Below are 27,026 nucleotides of genomic sequence, written 5' to 3'. Positions count from 1 at the left end.
TATTTGCTATGTTTATTATTGACAGACTGACAGGGAAACGACAATGAAAAAGGGAAAAGGGAAATCTATATGTTCAGTCCGCATGGCGGACTGAAAGATGAAATTCTTAACCACTAACAGCACGCGCCTTCAAATCATCGTTGGATGCGATCGACGCTTAGAACGACGATGGGAACATAAACAACAACAGCAGCACCGACACGACGTCTATCCACCTAGCGAAGCAGCACCCGTCGCCGACGACGCGAGAGAGTGAGTGTCAGCATATCATCGACGCGACGCCGCGGTGAGTACCACTGAAAGCGAGAGATGTGTCACCGTGCAGTGGCGCGCAAGGGCAATCGTCATCATCAATCATCATTGTCATCATCGATAACGTACGCGGTATGCCTGGAATACTCCACGTGCTGCGTGATGTTTCTGGAATGCGCGTCAAAGGGATATAAATATGCGCGCTCGTCGCGCAATTGTCAGTATAATTATGAAATGAAGCCTGGCGAAAGGCAAGTGAAGTATAAGTATTGAATTTGAATTTGACCTGGCTAAAGGTAGTGATAAGTAGTATAAGTATAATAATGAAATGAAGCCTGGCGAAAGGCAAGTGAAGTATTAGTATGAATTTGAATTTGGTAGTGATAAGTAGTGATAGTGAAGTATAATTATAAGTTTGAAGTTTAGCCTGACAAAACGCAAGTGAGTTTAAGTATTATAAGACCCGGCAAACGGACTAATGAAGTGTAATTAGTAAAAGAGAAAATGCCAATAAAACAAGTGTAAAGTGAATTCTATCCGTGGTTTCCGTGGAAGTCCGCCCATATAGCACCGTGGTGCTCTAGGATGAGCACTTCCCTTCCGTAAAGTGTTTAGTGTTTTGAGTGTTATTGAGGTGCTGCCAGTCGAGCGAGACTGGTCCAGTCCACCACCATCGAGGTGAAGTCACAGGGACTTCACAGCCTGAGGGCCATCCAGGGAAGGAGTCATCTAGCACTCCTGCTCCCACCCGGCTCCGTCACTGCGGGACGCGAGCAACAATCCCTATCCACAGATCTGCTTCCACACCATCCATGAATCACCTATACAGTCCACTTTTGAAAGATCCAACATTTTTTTGGTCCTTCGAACCGGATGAGGATTTAATGCTCCGAGAGCTGCATCCGCAGCAGAGGGTCGTCAATCGACTGATTAAGACAATCCGTTCCCACTGCTATTACCGATAGCAGTCAGCAACCCCGTCTCGCCCAGACGGTTGCTGTCGTTTTGAGAGTTGCACCCGCAACTAAGTGTGTTAACAATCAGCCGTTTGAGACGATTTCCATTCCACTGCTATTCCCGGTAGCAGTCAGCAATCCCGTTACATTCGGACTATTGCTGTTGTTCCTGTCTCGGTAGCATAAAATCCAGATACTTGGTGGAAGTAAATCTATAGTAAACCGGTCATCAGTCCAGTACTGTCCGGTATCCAGTAGTGTGCGGAATGCGAGCGAGCATTACCGATCCGATTGAGTGATTCGTCAACCGACGAACGAATACATCGAGTTGTGGCCAGCGGACACGGACAGAGAAGCGGAACCCGGAGAAGTGAATCGTGTGAATTGAAACAAAGTGAAACAAGTGAACCTAAGTTGAAAATCGAACATTAACCAAAGTAAACAATCTATCGAACTCAAGTGATAGTGATTGATAAATATTTCAAAATGCCTCCCAAAAGAACACCAGTGAAGAAAAATCCTGAGGCAACTAAAAGTGATAGTGCTGCTGACCAGGACTTTGAGCTGTTGGTCTACAATCGTGGATTGACGAAGCGTAATGTGATTCGGATTCAAACCATCCTGGAAAAGGCAAACGAGGACAACGCTGAGCTTACTACCGCTCAAGTGAAAGTGTATCAACGAAGTGTCGAGAATTCCAACGCAGAGTTTACCAAACTTCATCAGGAAATCGTCGCCCAGGTTCTTCCTGTCGAACGTGAGGAGCAAGACGATATCTATTTCGGATTCGTTGAGCTGTACGAAGAAGTATCCATGCTGCTTGAGAGCTGGTTAGAGAAAATCGATACACCACCAGCTCTTGAGCCACAGCCTGTCGGAATCCAGCAACCGCTGATCCTCCAACCATCCCTACCACGTGCCATACCGACATTCGACGGGAAGTATGAGCATTGGGAAAAATTCAAAGTTATGTTCAGAGACGTGGTAGACAGGAGTAATGAGCCCGACCGTATAAAGCTCTATCATCTGGAAAAAGCTTTAGTTGGCGACGCCGCCGGTCTGATTGACGCCAAAACAATCACAGATGGCAATTATGTGCGTGCTTGGCAATTACTCGACGAACGTTTTTCCGACAAACGACGGATGATCGACAGGCACCTAGCAAGCATGCTAAGCGTGAGAAGACTCACCAATGAATCCTACAGTGAACTGCGAGCATTGGTGGAAACTTTCGATGGTCACGTGGAGAACCTCAAATTTCTGGGTCAGGACTTCGCCGAGATATCAGAGTACATAGTGGTATTTCTGATTGCTCAAGCCTTGGACGATGAAACCAAGAAGCTATGGGAATCAACCGTCAAGAAAGGAGAGTTACCTGAATATGCAGACACCATACATTTCTTGAAGGAGCGTGTTTCTGTCCTGGAAAGATGTCAAACAGCTAATGACAGCCAGTACAAGCGACGACAGCAAATCAAGACACACCCATCAAAGCATCTCCCAGTGAAGATCAATACCGCTCTATCGTCACCCTCGGCATTACAACATTGTAGCTATTGTACCGAGAGCCATTACACGTTCAAGTGCCCGGCATTCAACGACTTATCAGTCAGCCAAAGAATCGCCATCGTAAAGGAGAAGCGTATCTGCTACAACTGTCTCCGGCGAGGGCATCGGGTCAAAGATTGTTCATCGAAGAAGTCCTGTATCAAGTGCCATCGAAGACACCACTCTTTGCTGCACATGGAAGAGTCAATACAGCCAACGAAGATTAGCAACGAAGCGAAAGAAGCAACGCAGCAACCTGGTCCAGTTGTTCCAGCAGAAGCAGAAGTTCCAGTTCCATTGTGCAAGCCCTCGACTAGCGGCGCTTTTACGAATGCAGTTCATTCATCAGTTCCAGTGCGACAAACGAGTCAAGTGTTCCTGCTCACCGCTGTAGTCGACGTTTTAAATCAGCATTCGAAGCCTCATCAATGCAGAGCCCTGCTGGATAGTGGTTCTCAGGTCAGTTTCATCACGCAAACATTGGCCAACGCAATAGGCATTCCAACAAGAGAGGTGAGTGTTCCCATAACAGGTATTGGTAGTGCTAAATCTACAATCAAGCAAATTTGTAAGGTCCAAATCCGATCCAGATGCAATGACTTTAAGATATCCCTGTCCTGCCTTGTGTCACCTAAAATCACCGGTCTTCTCCCTTCCTTCACAATTGACATTGAGTCTTGGAATATCCCTCTTGGTATTCAACTTGCGGACTCAAGCTTCCATAAAGCAAATCAGATTGATATGCTTATTGGAATGGATCATTTCTATGACATTATTAAACCAGGCTACATGAAGCTATCGGATGATCTTCCCGGACTTCATGATTCCCAATTAGGCTGGCTAGTAGGAGGTAACTATCTTCAGAGTCAGAGTTCAGGTTTAGTTTTGAGATCATTGACTGCTTGTGCAGAGCCCGTCCACTACCCCTCAGCGTTGTTTTGGGAAATTGAGAGTGTGAACACGGAGCTAGTGCCAACAACCAAGGAGAAAGTGCGTGAGGACCGATTTTTTGCAACTCATCGTCGTGACGAAACCGATCATTACGTGTTTCAATTTCCATTGAACGACCGCATAGCGCAATTGTCAGATTCACGTCATATGACATTGCGTCGTTTGTATCTTCTAAGAGCCAAATTAGTACGAAACCTTGATCTGAAAACTCAATACGAAGCGTTAATTGAAAATTATGAATCGAGAGAGGTCAAGGCATCCAAAGATCCACCCGATCTAAAGAAATGGTATCTTCTTCATCATGCCAATCTTCGCCCATCGTCAGATAACCCTATTACAGTTTCTCGAGAGCAAACTGTCACTGAGTTGGTTAAGAAGGACATGTGGTGGAATAGACCCAGTGCTCTACGTAGTACAGTTTATGAAGTCGATGTTGTCGACCTTCCGGGTGACAACGAGATACCAGAGTTGAAGCCAACTGTATCTGTTTACACAGTAACGAGAGTTGACGAGTTTCCAATATTTTATAAGTTTGAATCTTTCCGGAAAACGCAGCGAAGTGTAACTTACACATTGCATTTCCTGTACAACTCTCGAGAGAAAATAGAAAAACGAGTTCTTTCATCCTATCTAACCGTTCCTGAACCTAGAGAATCAAGACTGCTTTTGAATGAGTTGGTAAAAGTGAAGACAGGTGACAAAAATCGTCGACTTAGAAATTTGAATCTCTTTCTCTACATCGATTTGCAACGAGTTGCAAAACAAATTCAACACTCTCAGCTCCCCAAAAAACAAAAGGCCAGCACATCCAACCTGATATAAATCGATGTTACTCGAAACTTGATTGCCGCAGTCCGTAGCGAGATCTATAGAATTCTCAGCCATTTGCGAGAGTATTCTTGGAGCAGATAGTCCAGAGAATATTTAACGGAACTTCATGTTAGCGGTCAATGGACTCAAAAGCAAATAAGTGTAAGACCTGGTTTAGTTGTCATGTTGAAGGAAGATAATATTCCACCTCAAAACTGGAGACTAGGCCACGTAGACAAGGTATATCCAGGAGCGGATGGTTTAGTTAGAGTTGTGGATGTGAAAACCAAGTCGGCAGTATACAAGCGATCCATTTACAAGTTAGCACTACTACCAATACTTGACAACCTCTCATCGTCTGAACCAAACGTTGCGGCTACCACTCTTGCGGGGGGAGAATGTTCAGTCCGCATGGCGGACTGAAAGATGAAATTCTTAACCACTAACAGCACGCGCCTTCAAATCATCGTTGGATGCGATCGACGCTTAGAACGACGATGGGAACATAAACAACAACAGCAGCACCGACACGACGTCTATCCACCTAGCGAAGCAGCACCCGTCGCCGACGACGCGAGAGAGTGAGTGTCAGCATATCATCGACGCGACGCCGCGGTGAGTACCACTGAAAGCGAGAGATGTGTCACCGTGCAGTGGCGCGCAAGGGCAATCGTCATCATCAATCATCATTGTCATCATCGATAACGTACGCGGTATGCCTGGAATACTCCACGTGCTGCGTGATGTTTCTGGAATGCGCGTCAAAGGGATATAAATATGCGCGCTCGTCGCGCAATTGTCAGTATTATTATGAAATGAAGCCAGGCAAAAGGCAAGTGAAGTATGAATTTGAATTTGACCTAGCTAAAGGTAGTGATAAGTAGTGATAGTATAATTAATTGAAGCCTGGCGAAAGGCAAGTGAAGTATTAGTATGAATTTGAATTTGGTAGTGATAAGTAGTGATAGTGAAGTATAATTATAAGTTTGAAGTTTAGCCTGACAAAAGGCAAGTGAGTTTAAGTATTATAAGACCCGGCAAACGGTCTAATGAAGTGTAATTAGTGAAAGAGAAAATGCAAATAAAACAAGTGTAAAGTGAATTCTATCCGTGGTTTCGTTTCGAAGTCCTGAAGTCCGCCCACATAGTACCGTGCTGCTCTAGGATGAGCACTTCCCTTCCGTAAAGTGCTTAGTGTTTTGAGTGTTATTGAGGTGCTGCCAGTCGAGCGAGACTGGTCCAGTCATCCACCATCGAGGTGAAGTCACAGGGACTTCACAGCCTGAGGGCCATCCAGGGAAGGAGTCATCTAGCACTCCTGCTCCCACCCGGCTCCGTCACTGCGGGACGCGAGCAACAATCCCTATCCACAGATCTGCTTCCACACCATCCATGAACCACCTATACAGTCCATTTTTGAAAGATCCAACACTATACAAAAACAGAAATTTTGAGATTCTGCTAGCTATCACAATACTGAAACAAATAGTGTTCAAGTGGTCAACATAGACTAGTCCTTCTAAGTATTGGTCCTAGTAGAAGCAAAACTTATGTTCGGGTCCAGTTTTGACAATTTAAGCTACCAGGTAGCTCCAGCTGGATACCCAAAAAAATAAAAATTTTCTCATGGACAATACACTAGTCGTTTGATAACTGCAACATGTTTTCGTTTCAGTTAGCACAGGCCGTTTGATAACTGCGACGCATTCCAGACGTCAAATAATTGTCAGACGACGTCAGATGCAATAGAAGTGCACCTGATTGTGCAGTGCAATGCAGCTATCATCGACTTTGAATCGTTTTGAAATTCAGCTGTCCGATAACTGCAAAACTATCGAATTGCAGTTAAATGCATTATAAATAAATGAATTTCCTGCAGAATTAAAAAAAAAATGCAAACTATTTTCCGTTGAAATCCAAAGATTTTTTTAATTGAAATTTACATTTTGAACAATCCCTCGCACACAATTCTAAAGAAGTTTTCCTTTAACGCTCCGGAGAATTCGTCGTGAATATTCCAGAGAATTTTCCCTTAAAAACTTCTTAGAGTCTTCTTAAGAATTTATTGTTTTATCGTTGGCAATGCCAAACTAACCGTCTTAATTATGCTAGACCGAGAAAGCCAATATTAAAACACACATTCTACCTGCCGCGCGCTCCTACACAATTATGAAGAATTGTCTGTGTAAATTTCGAAGAATGGTCAACAGAAACTCAACAGGAACTTTCCGCGAATTTCCGAAGATTTTCCTGTAGAAGTTAAAAACAGTTTCTCGTGGAAATTCTGAAGCTTCTCATGTAAATTGCGACGAACTTTTTGTTGAAATTTCCAACAATTTTATTTAGGAATTCCAAATTCAGGAAAAACTCATAGAATTTTATAGAGAAGTTCATAAGATTTATGCCAAATTCAAAAGATTCTTTCTTTGAAAATAAAGCCTTGAAAGTATCCCGAAAAAATGCATTTTTTTTAAAGGAGCTTTTGAAAAAATTGCCACGCTGATTCACGCCACCGGCTAAAAAGGCTTTCAGCGTGACGCCAAAATTCTGACAAACGCCACCGCCGATGAATATCTGACCGGCGCACACCTCTAGTCCTACGTGTTTGTCATTGTGGACAAAGAGAACCAACAGTATTTTTAGATAATTTGCTACCTTATTATTCAACCCTTACATTATCGTTCTAATTAAGAAGAAGAATTAATTTGTCATCGTTTTAAAAAAATAACGTGCATGTTTATATACTACAAGGGACGGTTTATATACTACAAGGGAGAAAGAATTGATTGGAATTAAGATTTTCTTCAAAGCACCTTTAGATTTATCTGAGCGTTGTTATTCTAAGTTTTTCTCCCTCCAAAAGTTGGCTAGACATTTATTTAGAAGTTCCGTTGAGCTATCGATTTTCTGAACTAGAACATAAACATCTCCCAGGAATCATTTCTGAAAATCTAGCGACGTGATCTAAAATAATTATATTTGCATATGCATAATGTTTTTTTTATGTTTTTATTAAATTTGATTTTATTTTTCAAGCAGTTGTTTAGTTTTACAAGAAATTTACATTTCAAATGTTTTGCATCATGTGCTTATATTTGGAGTATTTTTTTATAACTTGTTTTTTTTTTTTTGCAAATTTTCAAACTGTCCTCAGCGAGTTCGGTTTAGTTAATAAAAAAAATTCCTAATCAATACTTTTTTATTTCTTTGAACGTATGTGCCGAAGATTTTCTATAACATTTACTCAAAATACTTTAATTGCTAATATTACTGTTAGTTTCTATGCCTTTCAATTTCCACTTCACAAAATGAGGCATATAAAGATACATTATTCACTAATAATGTTATCAGATGCACTCTAACTACTTCGACATTAAGGGAAATTAATTGACACTTTAACAAGTCTTTGGGTTCAACAAATGTCATTAAAAACTATGCAAACCGAAAGCTCTAGTCCAGCCTGCGCCTATTCCACACTGCCGGAGATCATCAAAACATAAAATCTCCCCTCTACTCTCTCCAAAAAGTGACAAAAAGACAAGAGTAAGTGAAATTGTCGGCCGGGTGTCAAACTGAAAATAAAAACTACTCTCCACTGACTGCCAGGAGCGCACCCAACTGAAGGTATTTTGTGCGGCCAGTTCACTCACCGCACCTTCAATTGCCGAGTGCACGTACCTATCCATTTCTCACACGGAATGCGGTGCTATTTGGAGAAAGGGGGTATTTGTACTTGCCTGCACGTTCGAATCCCAGTACCAGCGACGTCTCCGGTCGTCGTGGCCGTCGACGTCTTCAAGTGAGGTATGATTTGGTATGTTGCACTCAGCCAAAGTTTGTCCAGCGCAGTCCTTCCCAGCGGCATAAACAGCATAGCAGTTTAGCAGCCAGTGCAATGCCAGGTTTCTGTGTTTGGCGGTGCTCGTTAAGAAGTGGATTAAATGTCCCACATGGGTCGTTAAAACGATGCCGCTTTCTGTGCCCCCCTCCCCCCGGACCGGTCCGGCGCGGCGCGGCTGGTCCATTGCTTTCTATGGCCCCGGCGAGCGAGCCACAGTCAGTGTGCAGCACGTTTGAGTCATTTCTTTAGAAGAGAGGTGTTTAGGAGCTTTGTGGTTTTGTGGAATTGTTGCGCTGGTATGCCGAGGCACTTGCATTTGTTGTTATGGCTCTTATTAACTGCTTTGGGTTGTAACTTTTTAGTCACATTTCGAACACGTAAACATAATTAAGTTCCAAAAGTTTTCTGTAATAAGTAACAAGTGGGGCAACAAGCTAAAAACTCCTATGCTGAGAACAGTTTACGTAATGGAACTTGTTCGAATTGAAACACTTCAAATTGAATGCGCAGCGGGCACAAATGTGAGGTCACTCATGCGTCAGTTAAACAAGCGGGATATACTTTCACTTTGCCCCTATTAGATTGAGATCTGGTTAAAGCGACTGACTGTCGCAGCAATTGAGCCTACGCTAGACTCCTTCGCAATCAAATCCGGCTTACGAAAACGAAAAGCTCCAATAATAACCACTCAGTCGACCGATACTTCCCTGGACCCGTATCGAAAAAACTGTCGTCGACGGCAATAGTGCAGTGCGCGCGAAATCCACTTTCAGAAAATCGTTCCAACCAAACGAATCGACCCGTTCCTGCCTGTTTCGCAATGAACGAGCTTGTTTCTGACCTGCATCAAGACGCTGTTGCCGTCACCGCCATCGCCTCCGCCAGCAGCGTGTTGATCTCTGAGGGCAGCAACGAGCAACGCCTCCATGTGCAATCCAATCCGAGCTCTCACTCTGACCCAGATCAGTTCGCTCGGTTTGGATCGTTGTAACAATTTATCCCCGTCACTCTCTCGGCCTGGCTCCTCCTCCGGCCTAGTGGATGGACATTACACCAGTTGGCATCATCAGCAATTCGATTGATCGGGTTCGGTGCCTGGCTCGGCGTGGGGGCATTGAAAGAGAGACAGAGCGTTCCAGAAATTGAATCCATAAGTCAACCACTCACCACCGCACTCCATTGCCGGACCGGCTGTGGTCTTCTGAAAGTTTAATTGAAAGCCATATTTTCCCTTCTAATGCATTTTATCGAGGACGAGCGCGAGGGGGTAAAAGTTTTTCTTTCCGGACTTGATTCAAAGCTTTTCTGAGAGTGTTTCTTGCTGACTGAGCTGAGTAATGAAACGTTTCCCTTGTTGTAGCACTTCTGGTTTCCTTCACTGCTCTTTGAACATTTGGCAAAGTACTACATATCTAGGCCGGTAGTCTTTCGTGGGCTAGCATGGAAGGGCTGGACTTCAGGAGTTAGTAAGTACATAGCTCAAAAAACAAAAAAAACTTTCTGCTTGTGTAAACATATTGCCCACATCCTGCGCTTATCAGCAATATACTTATGCAATGTGGCGTAACGCTTTTGAATGTTAGGGAAGTAATTGGATTTTCTCTAGATCTTGAGCTTGTTTGAAAAAGATGTTTACTCGTCGGTTCTTGTAGCGTAAAAGGTTTAATTAAGAGCACTTACTCTAGATAAATACATTAGAAGATTTTGTTCCTAGACCGACGAGGGAATTATATAGCTCACAGACGATAATTCGTTTAATAACTCTTCAGTTTTGAACAGGGCAAATATTATAATCGGGGGCCAAGTATGATGATTTGCGGAGACGTTGCAATCCGAGTGCTTTGTAATTGTTTTTGAACATCCTAATTTAATACAATGATTTGAATTCGCTTTTCAGAGTCTCTTATTCCACCTTATGTTTTTGAGAGCACTGACATCAAAAAGTTATCAGACACGAATTGAAATAATAGAAAACTGGATTCAAAGAATCCGAGAATAAAGTATCAGTTGATCAATTTGGAGTTGCAGGATATGGAATTAAAACGCAGCAATTTCCAGAGGAAAATCATTCGAATTTCCAGAGGAAATTCATTTGAGTTTCCAGAGGAAATTCATTCGAATTTCCAGAGGAAATTCATTCGAATTTCCAGAGGAAATTCATTCGAATTTCCAGAGGAAATTCATTCGAATTTCCAGAGGAAATTCATTCAATTTCAGAGGAAATTCATTCAATTTCCAGAGGAAATTCATTCGAATTCAGAGGAAATTCATTCCAATTTCAGAGGAAATTCATTCAATTTCCAGAGGAAATTCATTCCAATTTCAGAGAAATTCATTCAATTTCCAGAGGAAATTCATTCGAATTTCCAGAGGAAATTCATTCGAATTCAGAGGAAATTCATTCGAATTTCCAAGAGGAAATTCATTCGAATTTCCAGAGGAAATTCATTCGAATTTCCAGAGGAAATTCATTCGAACTTCCAGAGGAAATTCATTCGAATTTCAGAGGAAATTCATTCAATTTCCAGAGGAAATTCATTCAAATTTCCAGAGGAAATTCATTCGAATTTCAGAGGAAATTCATTCAATTTCCAGAGGAAATTCATTCAATTTCAGAGGAAATTCATTCAATTTCAGAGGAAATTCATTCAATTTCAGAGGAAATTCATTCAATTTCAGAGGAAATTCATTCAATTTCCAGAGGAAATTCATTCGATTTCAGAGGAAATTCATTCGATTTCAGAGGAAATTCATTCCAATTCAGAGGAAATTCATTCAATTTCAGAGGAAATTCATTCCAATTTCAGAGGAAATTCATTCGAATTCAGAGGAAATTCATTCCAATTTCAGAGGAAATTCATTCGAATTCCAGAGGAAATTCATTCAATTTCAGAGGAAATTCATTCGAATTTCAGAGGAAATTCATTCAATTTCAGAGGAAATTCATTCAATTCAGAGGAAATTCATTCAATTCAGAGAAATTCATTCCAATTCAGAGGAAATTCATTCCAATTCAGAGGAAATTCATTCCAATTCAGAGGAAATTCATTCAATTTCAGAGGAAATTCATTCAATTTCAGAGGAAATTCATTCAATTCAGAGGAAATTCATTCCAATTCAGAGGAAATTCATTCAATTCAGAGAAATTCATTCCAATTTCAGAGGAAATTCATTCAATTTCCAGAGGAAATTCATTCAATTTCAGAGGAAATTCATTCAATTTCAGAGGAAATTCATTCAATTCAGAGGAAATTCATTCCAATTTCAGAGGAAATTCATTCAATTTCCAGAGGAAATTCATTCGAATTCAGAGGAAATTCATTCAATTCAGAGGAAATTCATCTCAATTCAGAGGAAATTCATTCAATTTCAGAGAAATTCATTCAATTTCAGAGGAAATTCATTCAATTTCAGAGGAAATTCATTCCAATTTCAGAGAAATTCATTCAATTTCCAGAGGAAATTCATTCGAATTTCAGAGAAATTCATTCAATTTCAGAGGAAATTCATTCAATTTCAGAGGAAATTCATTCCAATTCAGAGGAAATTCATTCAATTTCAGAGGAAATTCATTCGAATTCAGAGGAAATTCATTCAATTTCAGAGGAAATTCATTCAATTTCCAGAGGAAATTCATTCAATTTCAGAGGAAATTCATTCAATTTCAGAGGAAATTCATTCGAATTTCCAGAGGAAATTCATTCAATTCAGAGGAAATTCATTCGAATTTCAGAGGAAATTCATTCGAATTTCCAGAGGAAATTCATTCAGAGGAATTTTCCAGAGGAAATTCATTCGAATTTCCAGAGGAAATTCATTCGAATTTCCAGAGGAAATTCATTCAATTTCCAGAGGAAATTCATTCAATTTCAGAGAAATTCATTCAATTTCCAGAGGAAATTCATTCAATTTCAGAGGAAATTCATTCGAATTTCAGAGGAAATTCATTCAATTTCCAGAGGAAATTCATTCCAATTTCAGAGGAAATTCATTCAATTTCCAGAGGAAATTCATTCGAATTTCCAGAGGAAATTCATTCCAATTTCAGAGGAAATTCATTCGAATTTCCAGAGAAATTCATTCAATTTCCAGAGGAAATTCATTCAATTTCCAGAGAAATTCATTCAATTTCCAGAAATTCATTCAATTTCCAGAGGAAATTCATCTCAATTTCAGAGGAAATTCATTCAATTTCCAGAGGAAATTCATTCAATTTCAGAGAAATTCATTCGAATTTCAGAGGAAATTCATTCGAATTCAGAGGAAATTCATTCGAATTTCAGAGGAAATTCATTCGAATTTCCAGAGGAAATTCATTCAATTTCCAGAGGAAATTCATTCAATTTCAGAGGAAATTCATTCAATTTCCAGAGGAAATTCATTCAATTTCAGAGGAAATTCATTCGAATTTCCAGAGAAATTCATTCAATTTCCAGAGGAAATTCATTCAATTTCCAGAGGAAATTCATTCGAATTTCCAGAGGAAATTCATTCGAATTTCCAGAGGAAATTCATTCAATTCAGAGGAAATTCATTCAATTTCAGAGGAAATTCATTCGAATTTCCAGAGGAAATTCATTCAATTCCAGAGGAAATTCATTCAATTTCCAGAGGAAATTCATTCGAATTCCAGAGGAAATTCATTCAATTCCAGAGGAAATTCATTCGAATTCAGAGGAAATTCATTCAATTTCAGAGGAAATTCATTCGAATTTCAGAGGAAATTCATTCAATTCAGAGGAAATTCATTCAATTTCCAGAGGAAATTCATTCGAATTTCCAGAGAAATTCATTTCAATTTCAGAGGAAATTCATTCAATTTCAGAGGAAATTCATTCAATTCAGAGGAAATTCATTCAATTCAGAGGAAATTCATTCAATTCAGAGGAAATTCATTCAATTTCCAGAGGAAATTCATTCAATTTCCAGAGGAAATTCATTCCAATTTCAGAGGAAATTCATTCAATTTCCAGAGGAAATTCATTCGAATTTCCAGAGGAAATTCATTCAATTTCAGAGGAAATTCATTCAATTCAGAGAAATTCATTCGATTTCAGAGGAAATTCATTCGAATTCCAGAGGAAATTCATTCAATTCCAGAGGAAATTCATTCGAATTTCCAGAGGAAATTCATTCAATTTCCAGAGGAAATTCATTCGAATTTCCAGAGGAAATTCATTCAATTTCCAGAGGAAATTCATTCGAATTTCCAGAGGAAATTCATTCAATTTCCAGAGGAAATTCATTCAATTTCAGAGGAAATTCATTCAATTTCCAGAGGAAATTCATTCAATTTCAGAGGAAATTCATTCAATTTCCAGAGGAAATTCATTCGAATTTCAGAGGAAATTCATTCATTCGATTTCAGAGGAAATTCATTCAATTTCCAGAGGAAATTCATTCAATTTCCAGAGGAAATTCATTCGAATTTCCAGAGGAAATTCATTCGAATTTCCAGAGGAAATTATTCAATTTCAGAGGAAAATTCATTTCGAATTTTCCAGAGGAAATTCATTCGAATTTCCAGAGGAAATTCATTCAATTTCCAGAGATTCAATTCCAGAGAAATTCATTCAATTTCAGAGGAAATTCATTCAATTCCAGAGGAAATTCATTCAATTTCAGAGGAAATTCATTCCAATTTCAGGAAATTCATTCAATTTCAGAGGAAATTCATTCGAATTTCCAGAGGAAATTCATTTCAATTTCCAGAGAAATTCATTCGATTTCCAGAGGAAATTCATTCGATTTCCAGAGAAATTCATTCAATTTCAGAGGAAATTCATTCGAATTCAGAGGAAATTCATTTCCAATTCAGAGGAAATTCATTCCAATTCAGAGGAAATTCATTCGAATTTCCAGAGGAAATTCATTCAATTTCCAGAGGAAATTCATCTCAATTTCCAGAGGAAATTCATTCAATTTCCAGAGGAAATTCATTCCAATTTCAGAGGAAATTCATTTCAATTTCAGAGGAAATTCATTCAATTTCCAGAGGAAATTCATTCAATTTCAGAGGAAATTCATTCAATTTCAGAGGAAATTCATTCGAATTTCAGAGGAAATTCATTTCAATTTCCAGAGGAAATTCATTCGAATTCCAGAGGAAATTCATTCAATTCAGAGAAATTCATTCCAATTCAGAGGAAATTCATTCAATTCAGAGGAAATTCATTCAAATTTCAGAGGAAATTCATTCCAATTTCAGAGGAAATTCATTCGAATTTCAGAGGAAATTCATTCAATTTCCAGAGGAAATTCATTCGAATTTCAGAGGAAATTCATTCAATTTCAGAGGAAATTCATTCGATTTCCAGAGGAAATTCATTCGAATTTCAGAGGAAATTCATTCAATTTCAGAGGAAATTCATTCAATTTCAGAGGAAATTCATTCCAATTTCAGAGGAAATTCATTCAATTTCAGAGGAAATTCATTCGAATTCAGAGGAAATTCATTCCAATTTCCAGAGAAATTCATTCCAATTCAGAGGAAATTCATTCGAATTCAGAGGAAATTCATTCGAATTTCCAGAGGAAATTCATTCGATTTCAGAGGAAATTCATTCAATTTCAGAGGAAATTCATTCCAATTCAGAGGAAATTCATTCGAATTCAGAGGAAATTCATTTCGAATTCAGAGGAAATTCATCTGAATTCAGAGGAAATTCATTCCAATTCCAGAGGAAATTCATTCCAATTTCAGAGGAAATTCATTCAATTCAGAGGAAATTCATTCAATTCAGAAATTCATTCAATTCAGAGGAAATTCATTTCCAATTCAGAGGAAATTCATTCCAATTTCAGAGGAAATTCATTCAATTTCAGGGAAATTCATTCGAATTCAGAGGAAATTCATTCCAATTTCAGAGGAAATTCATTTCCAATTTCAGGAAATTCATTCAATTCAGAAATTCATTCCAATTTCAGAGGAAATTCATTCGAATTCAGGGAAATTCATTCCAATTTCAGAAATTCATTCAATTTCAGAAATTCATTCAATTTCAGAGGAAATTCATTCAATTCAGGGAAATTCATTCAATTTCAGGAAATTCATTTCAATTCAGGAAATTCATTCGAATTCAGGGAAATTCATTCCAATTTCAGGGAAATTCATTTCCAATTTCAGGAAATTCATCTCAATTTCAGGGAAATTCATTCGAATTCCAGGAAATTCATTCAATTTCCAGGAAATTCATTTCAATTTCAGGGAAATTCATTCCAATTCAGGAAATTCATTCAATTCAGAAATTCATTCCAATTCAGAAATTCATTCAATTTCAGAAATTCATTCAATTCAGGGAAATTCATTCCAATTTCAGGGAAATTCATTCAATTTCAGGGAAATTCATTCAATTTCAGGGAAATTCATTCGAATTCAGGAAATTCATTCAATTTCAGGAAATTCATCTCAATTTCAGAAATTCATTCAATTTCAGGAAATTCATTCCAATTCAGGGAAATTCATTTCCAATTTCAGGAAATTCATTCGAATTTCAGGAAATTCATTCAATTTCAGGAAATTCATTCAATTTCAGGGAAATTCATTCATTCTTCAATTTCAGGAAATTCATTCAATTCAGGAAATTCATTCAATTTCAGGAAATTCATTTCCAATTTCAGGAAATTCATTCAATTTCAGGGAAATTCATTCAATTTCAGGGGAAATTCATTTCCAATTCAGGAAATTCATTCGAATTCAGGGAAATTCATTCAATTCAGAAATTCATTCAATTCAGGAAATTCATTCAATTCAGGAAATTCATTTCAATTCAGGAAATTCATTCGAATTTCAGGAAATTCATTTCGAATTTCAGGAAATTCATTTCGAATTCAGGGAAATTCATTTCAATTTCCAGGGAAATTCATTCAATTTCAGGGGAAATTCATTCGAATTTCAGGAAATTCATTCGAATTTCCAGGAAATTCATCTGAATTTCAGAAATTCATTCGAATTTCAGGAAATTCATTCGAATATCCAGGGAAATTCATTCGAACTTCCAGAGGAAATTTATTCGAATGTCCAGAGGAAATTCATTCGAATTTCCAGAAAAATTCATTCGAATATCCAGGGGAAATTCATTCGAATATCCAGGGGAAATTCATTCGAATATCCAGGGGAAATTCATTCGAATATCCAGGGGAAATTCATTCGAATATCCAGGGGAAATTCATTCGAATATCCAGGGGAAATTCATTCGAATATCCAGGGGAAATTCATTCGAATTTCCAGGGGAAATTCATTCGAATAGCTTCGAAAAGCTCAGTACAGCGCCTTGACGTACACACGGTGTACAGAATCTGTTTCTATATGCCGTACTCAGACAAATATGAAAGATGTGCTGCGAAAATCTTGTTGCGAGTTCTGTAGCTTATGTAAATGTAGCTTATGCATTCCAACTATCGTTCCAAATTTTTGTACTACCACAAGGAGTTTAGCTTTCAAGTCAAGTTTGCCGAGAATTTTGACAATTTACTAACTTCTAAAAAAACGCACTTTACAACCGCGCTCAAAATTACACTCCGCGAATTCGTTTTCCAACATTTTGAAGCCAATTCGGTCATCCAATCCCAATCATCGGCAGTAAAGAGAGATAAAAAAAGAAAATCCCATCCAGTGCAGATTTGTGCAAGTTTCGAAGTGAAAACTTTTCCAATTTCGTGCTCCGCATTGTTTATTGAATCAAACATCACCTGCCCATCCGCGTATCAGCTCGGCGGTGTCTGACCATCAAGCTTTGAACATTTTTCCCCAAAACCAAAACTCGCAAAAAGCTACTCACTCACTGCAGATAAGCCGCAGCCAGCTACCGATATTTGTAACAAATAAACTTCCAACCACCATCGGCACTAGTCGCTGCTCCGCTTCTCATCCATCGGGAGCGTGACCATCGCCGTCGAGCAATCGGAATCACGTCACAAATGGCGTACCTTCCTAAAACATAGTTGAAGTGCTGGTGTAGACAGTGGTGAAGGGAGGTGAGCGATTGATGATGTTCACGATGATGATGATGATGGTGATGGTGACTCTGTCCCGCGTTATGATTTCAACATGAATGGGCTTCTGCTGCTGTAGAGCTCGGATTGCATTATACAGAGCATATTTTTTTTATTCTATTTCGATTGGCGGCGCACTTTCCGGAGGTCGTGTGTGGCCACCCGACCGATATCACAGATCATCGCATTTGGCTCACAACCACGGTGCATACTGGGGCTGAATCGGGTTCTCTTTGGGCTTTATGTTATCCAGTTTTCGAAAAGATGGCGTTTTCATCACCTCATGGTGGTCCGAATTTTGCTGATCATGCACAAACGGTAGCATGGATTAATCAAACCACACAATATTTTACTGGAGTTTGTAATGCCAACCAAATTAATAGAAGTTCATATGGCAAATCGAGCGAGTATCTCACTGATTAGTTCCAGATTTTGTCCAACAAACTTAGGTTCTCGCCCCATCATGCGACGCCGACATCGGTGATGACCGAAGTAGCGATTGGGCGAACGGGTGCAAATTTTATTAGCTGCAATCAAATCTGCTGACCTTAGGCTAGTTATGCTGCTGTGGCAATCTTGCTGGCCGATTTCTGTAGACTGTGATGGTGACGAACGGTTGCGCGACTGTATTGCGAGCAAATTGAATCTAATGGTCACGTGCGTTGCTGGAAACGTTGTTGTCGCCGCGTCGGTTCGGTGGAGGCGGACTCCACGGTGCGGTCGGTGGTTCATGAGTACGTGCACTCGACTCACCCTCTCTGAATTCGTGACGGTGCAATTTTTTTTTCTACTTGTTCAAATTCTACTGGTAACAAGAACTGAAGGTTGAGCAATCGGGAGCACGCGGAGATTTATTGCTGTAGAATAGATTGTGCGCTGATTTCGTGAGCAACCAACAAAGTCCTAAAACGGACAAGGCTTTCTGGTATTCACGTTGCGGCAGCGATACCAGCCAGTCAGCAGCATTCAACGGTCGAGTTGAATCGAAAGTTGTTCGGTTATCGAACCGAAATGAATCTGTTTAATTTTTCCCCACCGGCAGCGTTGGCATCGCAAACCTGCCTGCCAGCAGCCGGATCCGATAAGGTTCGAATACTTACACCATACAAATCCAGAAAATGTCACCAACTTTCCGTCAATGCGAGATGAAGCCACTTTCCATTCACTGAACTGGGGACGGTTGACTATCTAACTGTGGCTCTGTGACTGTCTTTCTCGTTGCAGCTGGCAGAGCGGACAAGCTTCACGATATCGACCGGATCCAACTAGACGACGGTGATCTGTGCCACATTCCACCAATTCGAAGCTGGGAAGTTGATCTGCTGCACTGGGGGGGAGATGCACAAGCTAGTCATGAGCCTAGACAGCCAGTTGGTGCAACTTTGCGCCACATCATTAAACTATTTTCTTTCACTTATCTTAGTGTTTCGGCGGCGTTTTGTACTGCATTTTGATTTCTGGGAGTTTTTTTTTGTGGAATCGAATTAGACGACAAATTACAAATTACGGCTACTATTTAAGGAACTAATTCCGATGTTTTGGTTTAGAAAAGAGCATCAATTTAGATTTTCGTTTCAAAGCCCGTTAGATTTCACAACATCATAAAGAACTAAAAACGAGGGGAAATTTTGCTTTCGGATCCTAAAATAAGACAACAAACTTAACATTGATAAGCTTTTGAAGGATTACAAAAAAATGTCTTTCATTCACTTCCTCTATATAAAAATGTTTTTTTTTTGTATCAATATTTTTTGGACACGATTTTTTTTTATTTGAACACTTATAAGAGATGAGATCTATGCGCTCAGAGCTGGAATCTATCCTTCTCGAAAACTCAACTCTAAGGATCGAAAACGACCTCGGCAACAGGCAATGGAAGAGCAGAGTTGTTATCCCCTGAGCCACGATTCGCCCAAATCGATTATTTTCCCTCTACCATTCAACCGTCTCTGAGTCACTATCTGGCGTTTCTACATCTGTCGCAGTCACCAGCGACGCAACGTTATACGAATTAGCCGTATCAGTTTCGCCGGAAAACCATGTTCGAGCATAATTTGCCATAATTCGTTCCGTTTCACTGAATCGTACGCCACCTTGAAATCAATAAACAGATGATGTGTCTGCAAGTTGTACTCCCAGATCTTATTAAGGATTTGTCTCAGGGTAAGCATCTGATCCGTCGTTGATTGGCCCTCACGAAAACCCGCTCGGTATTTGCCGACGAAGGACTCTTCAAGCGGTCTCAATCTGTTGAACAGTATACTGGACATAATTTTGTACGTCAAATTAATGAGGTCTGTGCCATTTCTTAAAGAGAGGGTAAATGAGGCCGTCCAACCAGGCAGACATTTTCTCATCTTCCCATATTTTCGAAATAATATAGTGTAGAACTTCATAAAGCTGCTCACTGCCATGTTTGAAAAGTTCTGCCGAGAACTGGTCCTTCCCCGCAGACTTTGTTTTTCAGCTCTTTAATAGCTTTTTTAACCTCATCTAGTATAGGTGACTCCACAGCTTGTCCATCGTCGCTGATATTTATTCGGTTCACCGATGCACCGTCACTTCCACTATTTAACCAAGTATCGAAGTGTTGCTTCCACCTGGCAGCCATTTCGGTTTAATCTGTCAGGAAATTTCCGTAATTTGGCCGCAGGGGTCATTCGGCAGAAAAGGTCATTTGGCCGAAAGGTTCGTTTGGCCGAAAGAGTCGTTTGGCTGAAAGGGTCGTTTGGCCGAAAGGGTCGTTTGGCAGGAAGGGTCATTTGGCCGAAAAGAGTCATTTGGCCGAAAGGATCATTTGGTCGGAAGGGTCATTTGGCAGAAAAGGTCATTTGGCTGAAAGGGTCATTTGGCCGAATGAGTTGTATGGCGGAAGGGTTGTTTGGCCGATAGTGTCGTTTGGCCGAAAGGGTCGTTTGGCCGAAAGGGTAATTCGGTCGAAAGGACCATTCAGCCGAAAGGGTCGTTTGGCCGAAAGAGTCATTTGGCTGAAAGGATCATTTGGTCGGAAGGGTCATTTGGCAATAAAGTAAGCATATGCGGTATTTCGAAAAATTTCGTTTCAGGTGGGTCCAAACGAAATTCCACGGAATTTCGCGGAATTTGAGCATGGCGAAATCCGATTTCTTGATTTCGTTTCGTTTCGTAATATTAAAAATATAAAAATTTCGCTAGAAAAAACTAGCTTTTAACGAAATTTAACGGAATTCAGCGGAATTTCGAAACAAATTCAAACTTAAACCATACTGCCTCGTACGGTCGTGTACTATAAAATTTTTTTGGCTGCGCCGCTGAACTAAATCATAAAGCTGTTTTCAAAACTTAATGTTATACAAATTTTTCTATTAACGCTTACTACATAATCCCATTCTGAGTCGACAAATACGTATTTAGTTATCTTCTATAAAACGTCTTCCACGGCAAACCCGTGGCGCGGATTCCTAGGGCCCTTGTGAAGTCTTTTTAGAGCGCCTCTTTCTTATCAAAGGCCGATTTCTTCACTTCCGCTTAGGCCTCCGAGCCTTTTGGTACAACTGTTTGTATGAGAAAAGAAAAACTATTTCTTCATACCTGGCAAACTTCTGCCGTAAAAACTTTGCGACTACATTTTTGAAATACATATCTTTGTGCATTTTAGAGAGGTGCAGAGGATTCTTCTAGTGAGCAAATGTATGCTATTAACAATATCTGCGTATACGCCTGGCAGATGTAAATGAGTATCGCACTAGATAAAAAATAAAATCTATGCATTCATTTCCTGGTTTTGAGTTAGCTCAATACCATAAAATCAAGCTGATAAGACAATATGAAGTATGCTTCAGCATAATTACTTAATTCTAAGTGAAATAAGGTTTTTAACAGAATTTGAATCCGAGCACAAAAAAAAAATCCCACAGTTTCTATATTTTTATATACTTAGTGATATGAAACTGAACTGATATAAAATTGATCGGATTCGGGAGCACACACTTCAAGATTAATTCCTTTGAAAGCGGCATTAATGCGGGAGAATAACCTTATAGCCAACGGGAACGCGGCAATTTATCATAGACTGCTTTTTCTGTTACTATAACTCTATTGGTCGCGAAGCAGTTATTTTACTTTAATAAAATGGAATCAGAATTGCGCTCATAATGTAAAATCAATTCAATAAAATTTCCGCGAAAAAAAAATTTCGTTTCGTTTCGTAAAATTTCGAATTATATGAATCTCGATTTGGTATCATTCCGAAGTCTCGAAAGTAAATTTATATTTCGTTTCGATTCGTTTCGAATCAACATAGACGTTTTAAATTTCGTTCCGTTTCGTTTCGTTAGGAAAAAGTGTAGAAAAGGTCCTTCGGACGAAAGGGTCATTTGGCCGAAAAGGTCATTTGGCCGAAAGAGTCATTTGGCCGAGAGGGTCATTTGACCGAAAGGGTAATTTGGCCGAAATAGTAATTTGGTCGGAAGGGTCATTTGGCCGCAGGGGTCATTTGGCAGAAAAGGTCATTTGGCCGAAAGAGTTATTTGGCCGAAAGGGTCGTTTGGCCGAAAGGGTCATTTGGCCGAAAGAGTTATTTGGCCGAAAGGGTCGTTTGGCCGAAAGAGTCGTTTGGCCGAAAGGGTAATTCGGCCGAGAGGGTCATTCAGCTGAAAGGGTCATTTGGCCGAAAGAGTCATTTGGCCGAAAGAGTAATTTGGTCGAAAGAGTAATTTGGCCGGACGGGTCATTTGGCCGCAGGGGTCATTTGGCAGAAAAGGTCATTTGACCGAAAGGGTCATTTGGCTGAAAGAGTTATTTGGCCGAAAGGGTCGTTTGGCCGAAAGGGTAATTTGGCCGAAAGAGTCATTTTGCCGGAAGGATCATTTGGCTGAAAGACTCATTTGGCTGAAAGGATCAATTGATCGGAAGGGTCATTTGTCAGAAAAGGTCATTTGGATGAAAGGGTCATTTGGCCGAAAGAGTCATTTGGCCGAAAGGGTCCCTCGGCCGAGAGGGTAATTTGGCCAAGAAGGTCATTTAGCCGAAAGGGTCATTTGGCCGAAAGAGTCATTTGGCCGAGAGGGTCATTTGACCGAAAGGGTAATTTGGCCGAAAGAGTAATTTGGCCACAGGGGTCATTTGGCAGAAAAGTTCATTTGGCCGAAAGGGTTATTTGGCCGAAAGGGTCGTTTGGCCGAAAGGGTAATTTGGCCGAAAGAGTCATTTTGCCGGAAGGATCATTTGGCCGAAAGGGTCATTCAGCCGAAAGGGTCATTTGGCCGAAAGAGTCATTTGGCTGAAAGGATCATTTGGTCGGAAGGGTCATTTGGCAGAAAAGGTCATTTGGACGAAAGGGTCATTTGGCCGAAAAGGTAATTTGGCCGAAAGAGTCATTTGGCCGAAAGGGTAATTTGGCCGAAAGGGTAATTTGGCCGGAAGGGTCATTTGGCCGCAGGGGTCATTTGGCAGAAAAGATCATTTGGCCGAAAGGGTCATTTGGCCGAAAGAGTTATTTGGCCTAAAGGGTCGTTTGGCCGAAAAGGTCATTTGGCCGAAAGAGTCATTTGGCCATGAGGGTCATTTGACAGAAAGGGTAATTTGGTCAAAAGAGTAATTTGGCCGGACGGGTCATTTGGCCGCAGGGGTCATTTGGCCGAAAGAGTTATTTGGCCGAAAGGGTCGTTTGGCCGAAATGGTAATTTGGCCGAAAGAGTCATTTTGCGGGAAGGATCATTTGGCCGAAAGTTTCATTTGGCCGAAATGGTCAATCTGGGTTATTTCCATACGTATTTTTGGACGAGGATTTAGAATACATAAAATTCTCATTTTGGCCAAAAATGTCACATATGCAGTTTTCAAACAAATGGTTCAAATGTTGATATCAACGAATAACGTGGTGTATTGAAGATGTTGAGATGCGTACGGAAAGTAGGCTGACCAGATCATTTCGGTGAAAAAACGGGACAAACGCGCTTGCAAACGGGTCATGTCAAAAACCTTGGGATAAAATTCATGAGTTGTGGAAATTTCAAAATGTTTGAGCCTAATTTTCATTTTCCTTATAAGAAATTAGAAATATTTTAGAGTGAAACATTCATCACCCTAACTTTCTATTGTATTAAGTTAGTTGTGGAAAAATACTTAACTACAAATATTTCACTCTTCAATGGGAAGCAGACAATAACACGAAGGAATAAAAAATTACGCATCTTTCAATATAAAAAAATGAGGAATTTTGAAATTTTATTTTAATCTACTCTTAGACATGCATTATGGTATTGTTATTGACCAATATCAAAATATGTCCAAACGTAGCCTCACACTTCGGGAATCTTGTCAATTGATTTTGTTCCCATGTGCTCCCAAAAAAGCGGGACTCATGCAATTTCGTCTCAGAAAGGAAAAAAAATCCTGGCCAATTTATAGCCTGGTTTATAGCTCGGACTCTCGGAGATTTCCGCCGGATTGTATTTTAAATCGGGCCGAATTTCTAATTTTTCATAACGGAATCCCATAAATATCGTCCACACATATGGGAGCGAAATTTGCAGACAAGTTCCTGATGTGTGAACTAGCCTTGAAGCACGTGGGGACCTTAGATCTAGCCTTTAAGCCGACCAAATTTTCCCTTGGTTTGAAACTGCCTTAAACTCGATTTTGTTCAGTTGATTTATTATAAATTATTTTCTTCATGCCGTCGTTTTTCACAGCGGATGATTTAATCAGAATTATTCAGAAAGACTTTGAATGATTCGAAAAAAATCAAATGATTGAACAACGAAGATTCAAAACAGAATAATGTAAAATAAACTAAATTCAAAAATAAGAATGTCTGTCCCAGCGCTTCATTTTACTGACGTTGAGGCGTGACCTGATTTTAAGGAAATACCTGTTAACCAAGTTACTAATTCCGTTAAATCCACTGATGACATTGGCTAAATTTTAATGCCTCCGGAATAAGCAGAAAAAAATCATTGATTGTGTTAAAAATCTCCCGGAAAAGCACCTGCTGTCATTAACTGTTAAAAACCTTAAGAAAAATCGATCTATGAAAAATACAAAACGGCACAGATAGCATTCTTTTAATAGTAACACTAATAACATAACATCTAACATTTTTTTTTAAGAGTTTTGTAGTTTTGTCCACTTTTTTTGTTAAAAGATGAGCCAGCCGAGAGCTGTATATCTCTCTAATAAAGACGAAAAAAAACTTTCTATGTATGATCAATGTAGAATCAATGAAAAAACGGGACAAATTGAGGATTTTTCAGATTACGACGGGACATCACAAAAAGGTCTGAAAAACGGGACTGTCCCGTTAAATACGGTACATATGGTCAGCCTAACGGAAAGCCAAAATTGAGTAAAAGGGGTACCGGGCTTAAGTTTTATTCATTCAACTGAAGGTTTAATTCACTCATTTTTGACTTCAAACAATAAACTCAAGGTTGGCTTCCCGTACTGAATTGACTTCGTTGAATTGTTTCCCTTTTTTGTTTTTGACAACAGAAGAAAGGGTGAATGATAGAAAAGCGGAAAAAATATTCAAAAGTAAATTTAAGAATACTCAACGCTGGATACTTTTTTCTTCCGTGTACGTAATGACTTACAATAGCATTTATGGGTACCGAAGACCGTTCACGTCTTACAAAACACGCACCACAAAAAACCGCCAGGTTCATATTGATTGTTGGTACAAGGTCAAACTCCGTGGCGTTCTTCTTCTTCTTCTTATTGGCATTACATCCCCACACTGGGACAGAGCCGCCTCGCAGCTTAGTGTTCATTAAGCATTACCACAGTTATTAACTGCGAGGTTTCTGAGCCAGGTTACCATTTTTGCATTCGTATATCATGAGGCTAACACGATGATACTTTTAGGCCCAGGGAAGTCGAGACAATTTCCAATCCGAAAATTGCCTAGACCGGCACCGGGAATCGAATCCAGCCACCCTCAGCATGGTCTTGCTTTGTAGCCGCGCGTCTTACCGCACGGCTAAGGAGGGCCCCGTGGTGTTACCCTACTCGATTTTTCAAAGCTTTAGAGCACATCCCGTTAACGCCTTCCGATTTCTCCAAGATCGTCCTCGACGCAGCCGCTGGTTCAGCGATGCATCAGACCAGTTTTCGGCCAGAACGTCAAGCTCTTCGTTGATGGACGAACGAAACGCGTTGGACAAATTTGCTTTGTTGGACAATAATAATGCGGATAAAATTTATTTATTTATACGAAGAAAAAAATTGTGTTCAGGAATGTATGATTTTTTTTCGTTTGTTTGAACAACTACATATGTCCACGCACTTTAAAGAACAATTATAGAGTACTGCTTACAGTTTTTGCACTGGAAGTTGAGTTTTGCCAAAAACTATTGATCTACATCGACGAAATCGCAAGATTCGGTGCCAATTTGTTCAAAAACAGTTTTTTCTTGTTTTCTCGGAATTGTGTAAAATGGATATACAGTTTCTCAAACAAATGATTCTAATTATATCGTCACATTTTATAATTTTGTTTCTCCCTCTCAGCCTGTTTTTTTCAGACCTGTAGATGACGAGGGGATCCGATCCGATCCACATAACAATCTGGCAAATCACTTTCATCTAGCTAGTAATGAGATTCAAAGGCAGTTGTTAACGAAAAGAACCAGTGCCCTGAAATTTTCTCAAATAATCCATAACTTTTGGGTCCCTTTTTCAATGGATCAGGTTTTCCATCTACTCTTGATTGCACGCTAGTACTCCATTTACCCGATATTCCAAAATTAATTATCATTCCGGAACTATTGTTGTTGATATAGACACACATCTGTTCGAAATCTGAATTCTAAGTGGAGATTAAAGTCAAAATCCAAACATTATATTAGCTTGTTGGTCAGTAAATCTCAAACTGAAGCTTCTTCAACTTTACCATTCTGCTCAACACCGAAAATCATGATCACCTCCGTTTGCAACCGACTCTTTTCTTGCTTATTTCACGTTGTCTTAACCCAGATTCACCTCGACCGTACTTAACATTACTGCTGCACGTGTCGGCCTATTTGGAATGGATCTCCGCTAATACAACATCTTGCAACAACAACCCCAATTCAACACCAACCCAACTCGGCAGTCAGTAACTGAGTAACTGACTGAGACTAACCGCACAAGCCTACCTACCCATCTCGTCTTACAGCAACAATAACATCGACAACAGACGAAGGGACCCCTTTTCGAGTGCATGGTTTTTCGGAGTACGGAAGATGCCTCCAACTTATATCATACACGTTCATCGTCTGCACCGCAACCACCGCCACCATCGTCATCGTCATCATCATCATCATCATCAACGTCGGCAACGTCATTCTCCGGTGATATCTGAAGCGATTGCTGAATCGAATGTGCGTTGCATAAATTTATGAGGTACCTTAGATTTTACGAGCATGCACGTTGTTGATGCTGCGGCGTTGCCGTACTTTTTCGGGGGGCATTCGTCGGGCATCGTACAAACTTCCTCCTTCTCGCTGAACCAACCGACGTATACATAAATCAGTTTGATTTTATGACGACAAAATGCATCCCGGCGAAGAAGACGTGTGTTCCTGATTCTGGAACATTTTAGATTCGGGAACAGTTTTGGAAGTGAAGTTGAGTCAAGCCCACATGTGCCGCAACCTACAATCGGGCGGCGGCAGCGGCGGCGGTGTGTATCGATTTACAAGGAATTCTACCGA

General features: G+C 39.9%; 1 protein-coding gene across 1 annotated transcript; it reads left to right on the top strand.

Annotated features, from left to right (window-relative positions):
* The first annotated feature begins 1,694 nt into the window (after window positions 1-1,694).
* LOC134202673 (uncharacterized) lies at window positions 1,695-26,432 on the top strand. Its single transcript, XM_062677695.1, has 2 exons — window positions 1,695-4,401; window positions 26,308-26,432. Exons 1-2 carry the CDS (start codon window positions 1,695-1,697, stop codon window positions 26,430-26,432), a joined length of 2,832 nt encoding a protein of 943 aa, XP_062533679.1.
* Window positions 26,433-27,026: the final 594 nt, after the last annotated feature.

The sequence above is a fragment of the Armigeres subalbatus genome, unplaced genomic scaffold, assembly GCF_024139115.2.
Source record: "Armigeres subalbatus isolate Guangzhou_Male unplaced genomic scaffold, GZ_Asu_2 Contig1343, whole genome shotgun sequence".
Taxonomy (NCBI): Eukaryota; Metazoa; Arthropoda; class Insecta; order Diptera; family Culicidae; genus Armigeres; species Armigeres subalbatus.
Note: the sequence above shows the minus strand (reverse complement) of the source record. Positions and strands in the feature narration are given on the sequence as shown.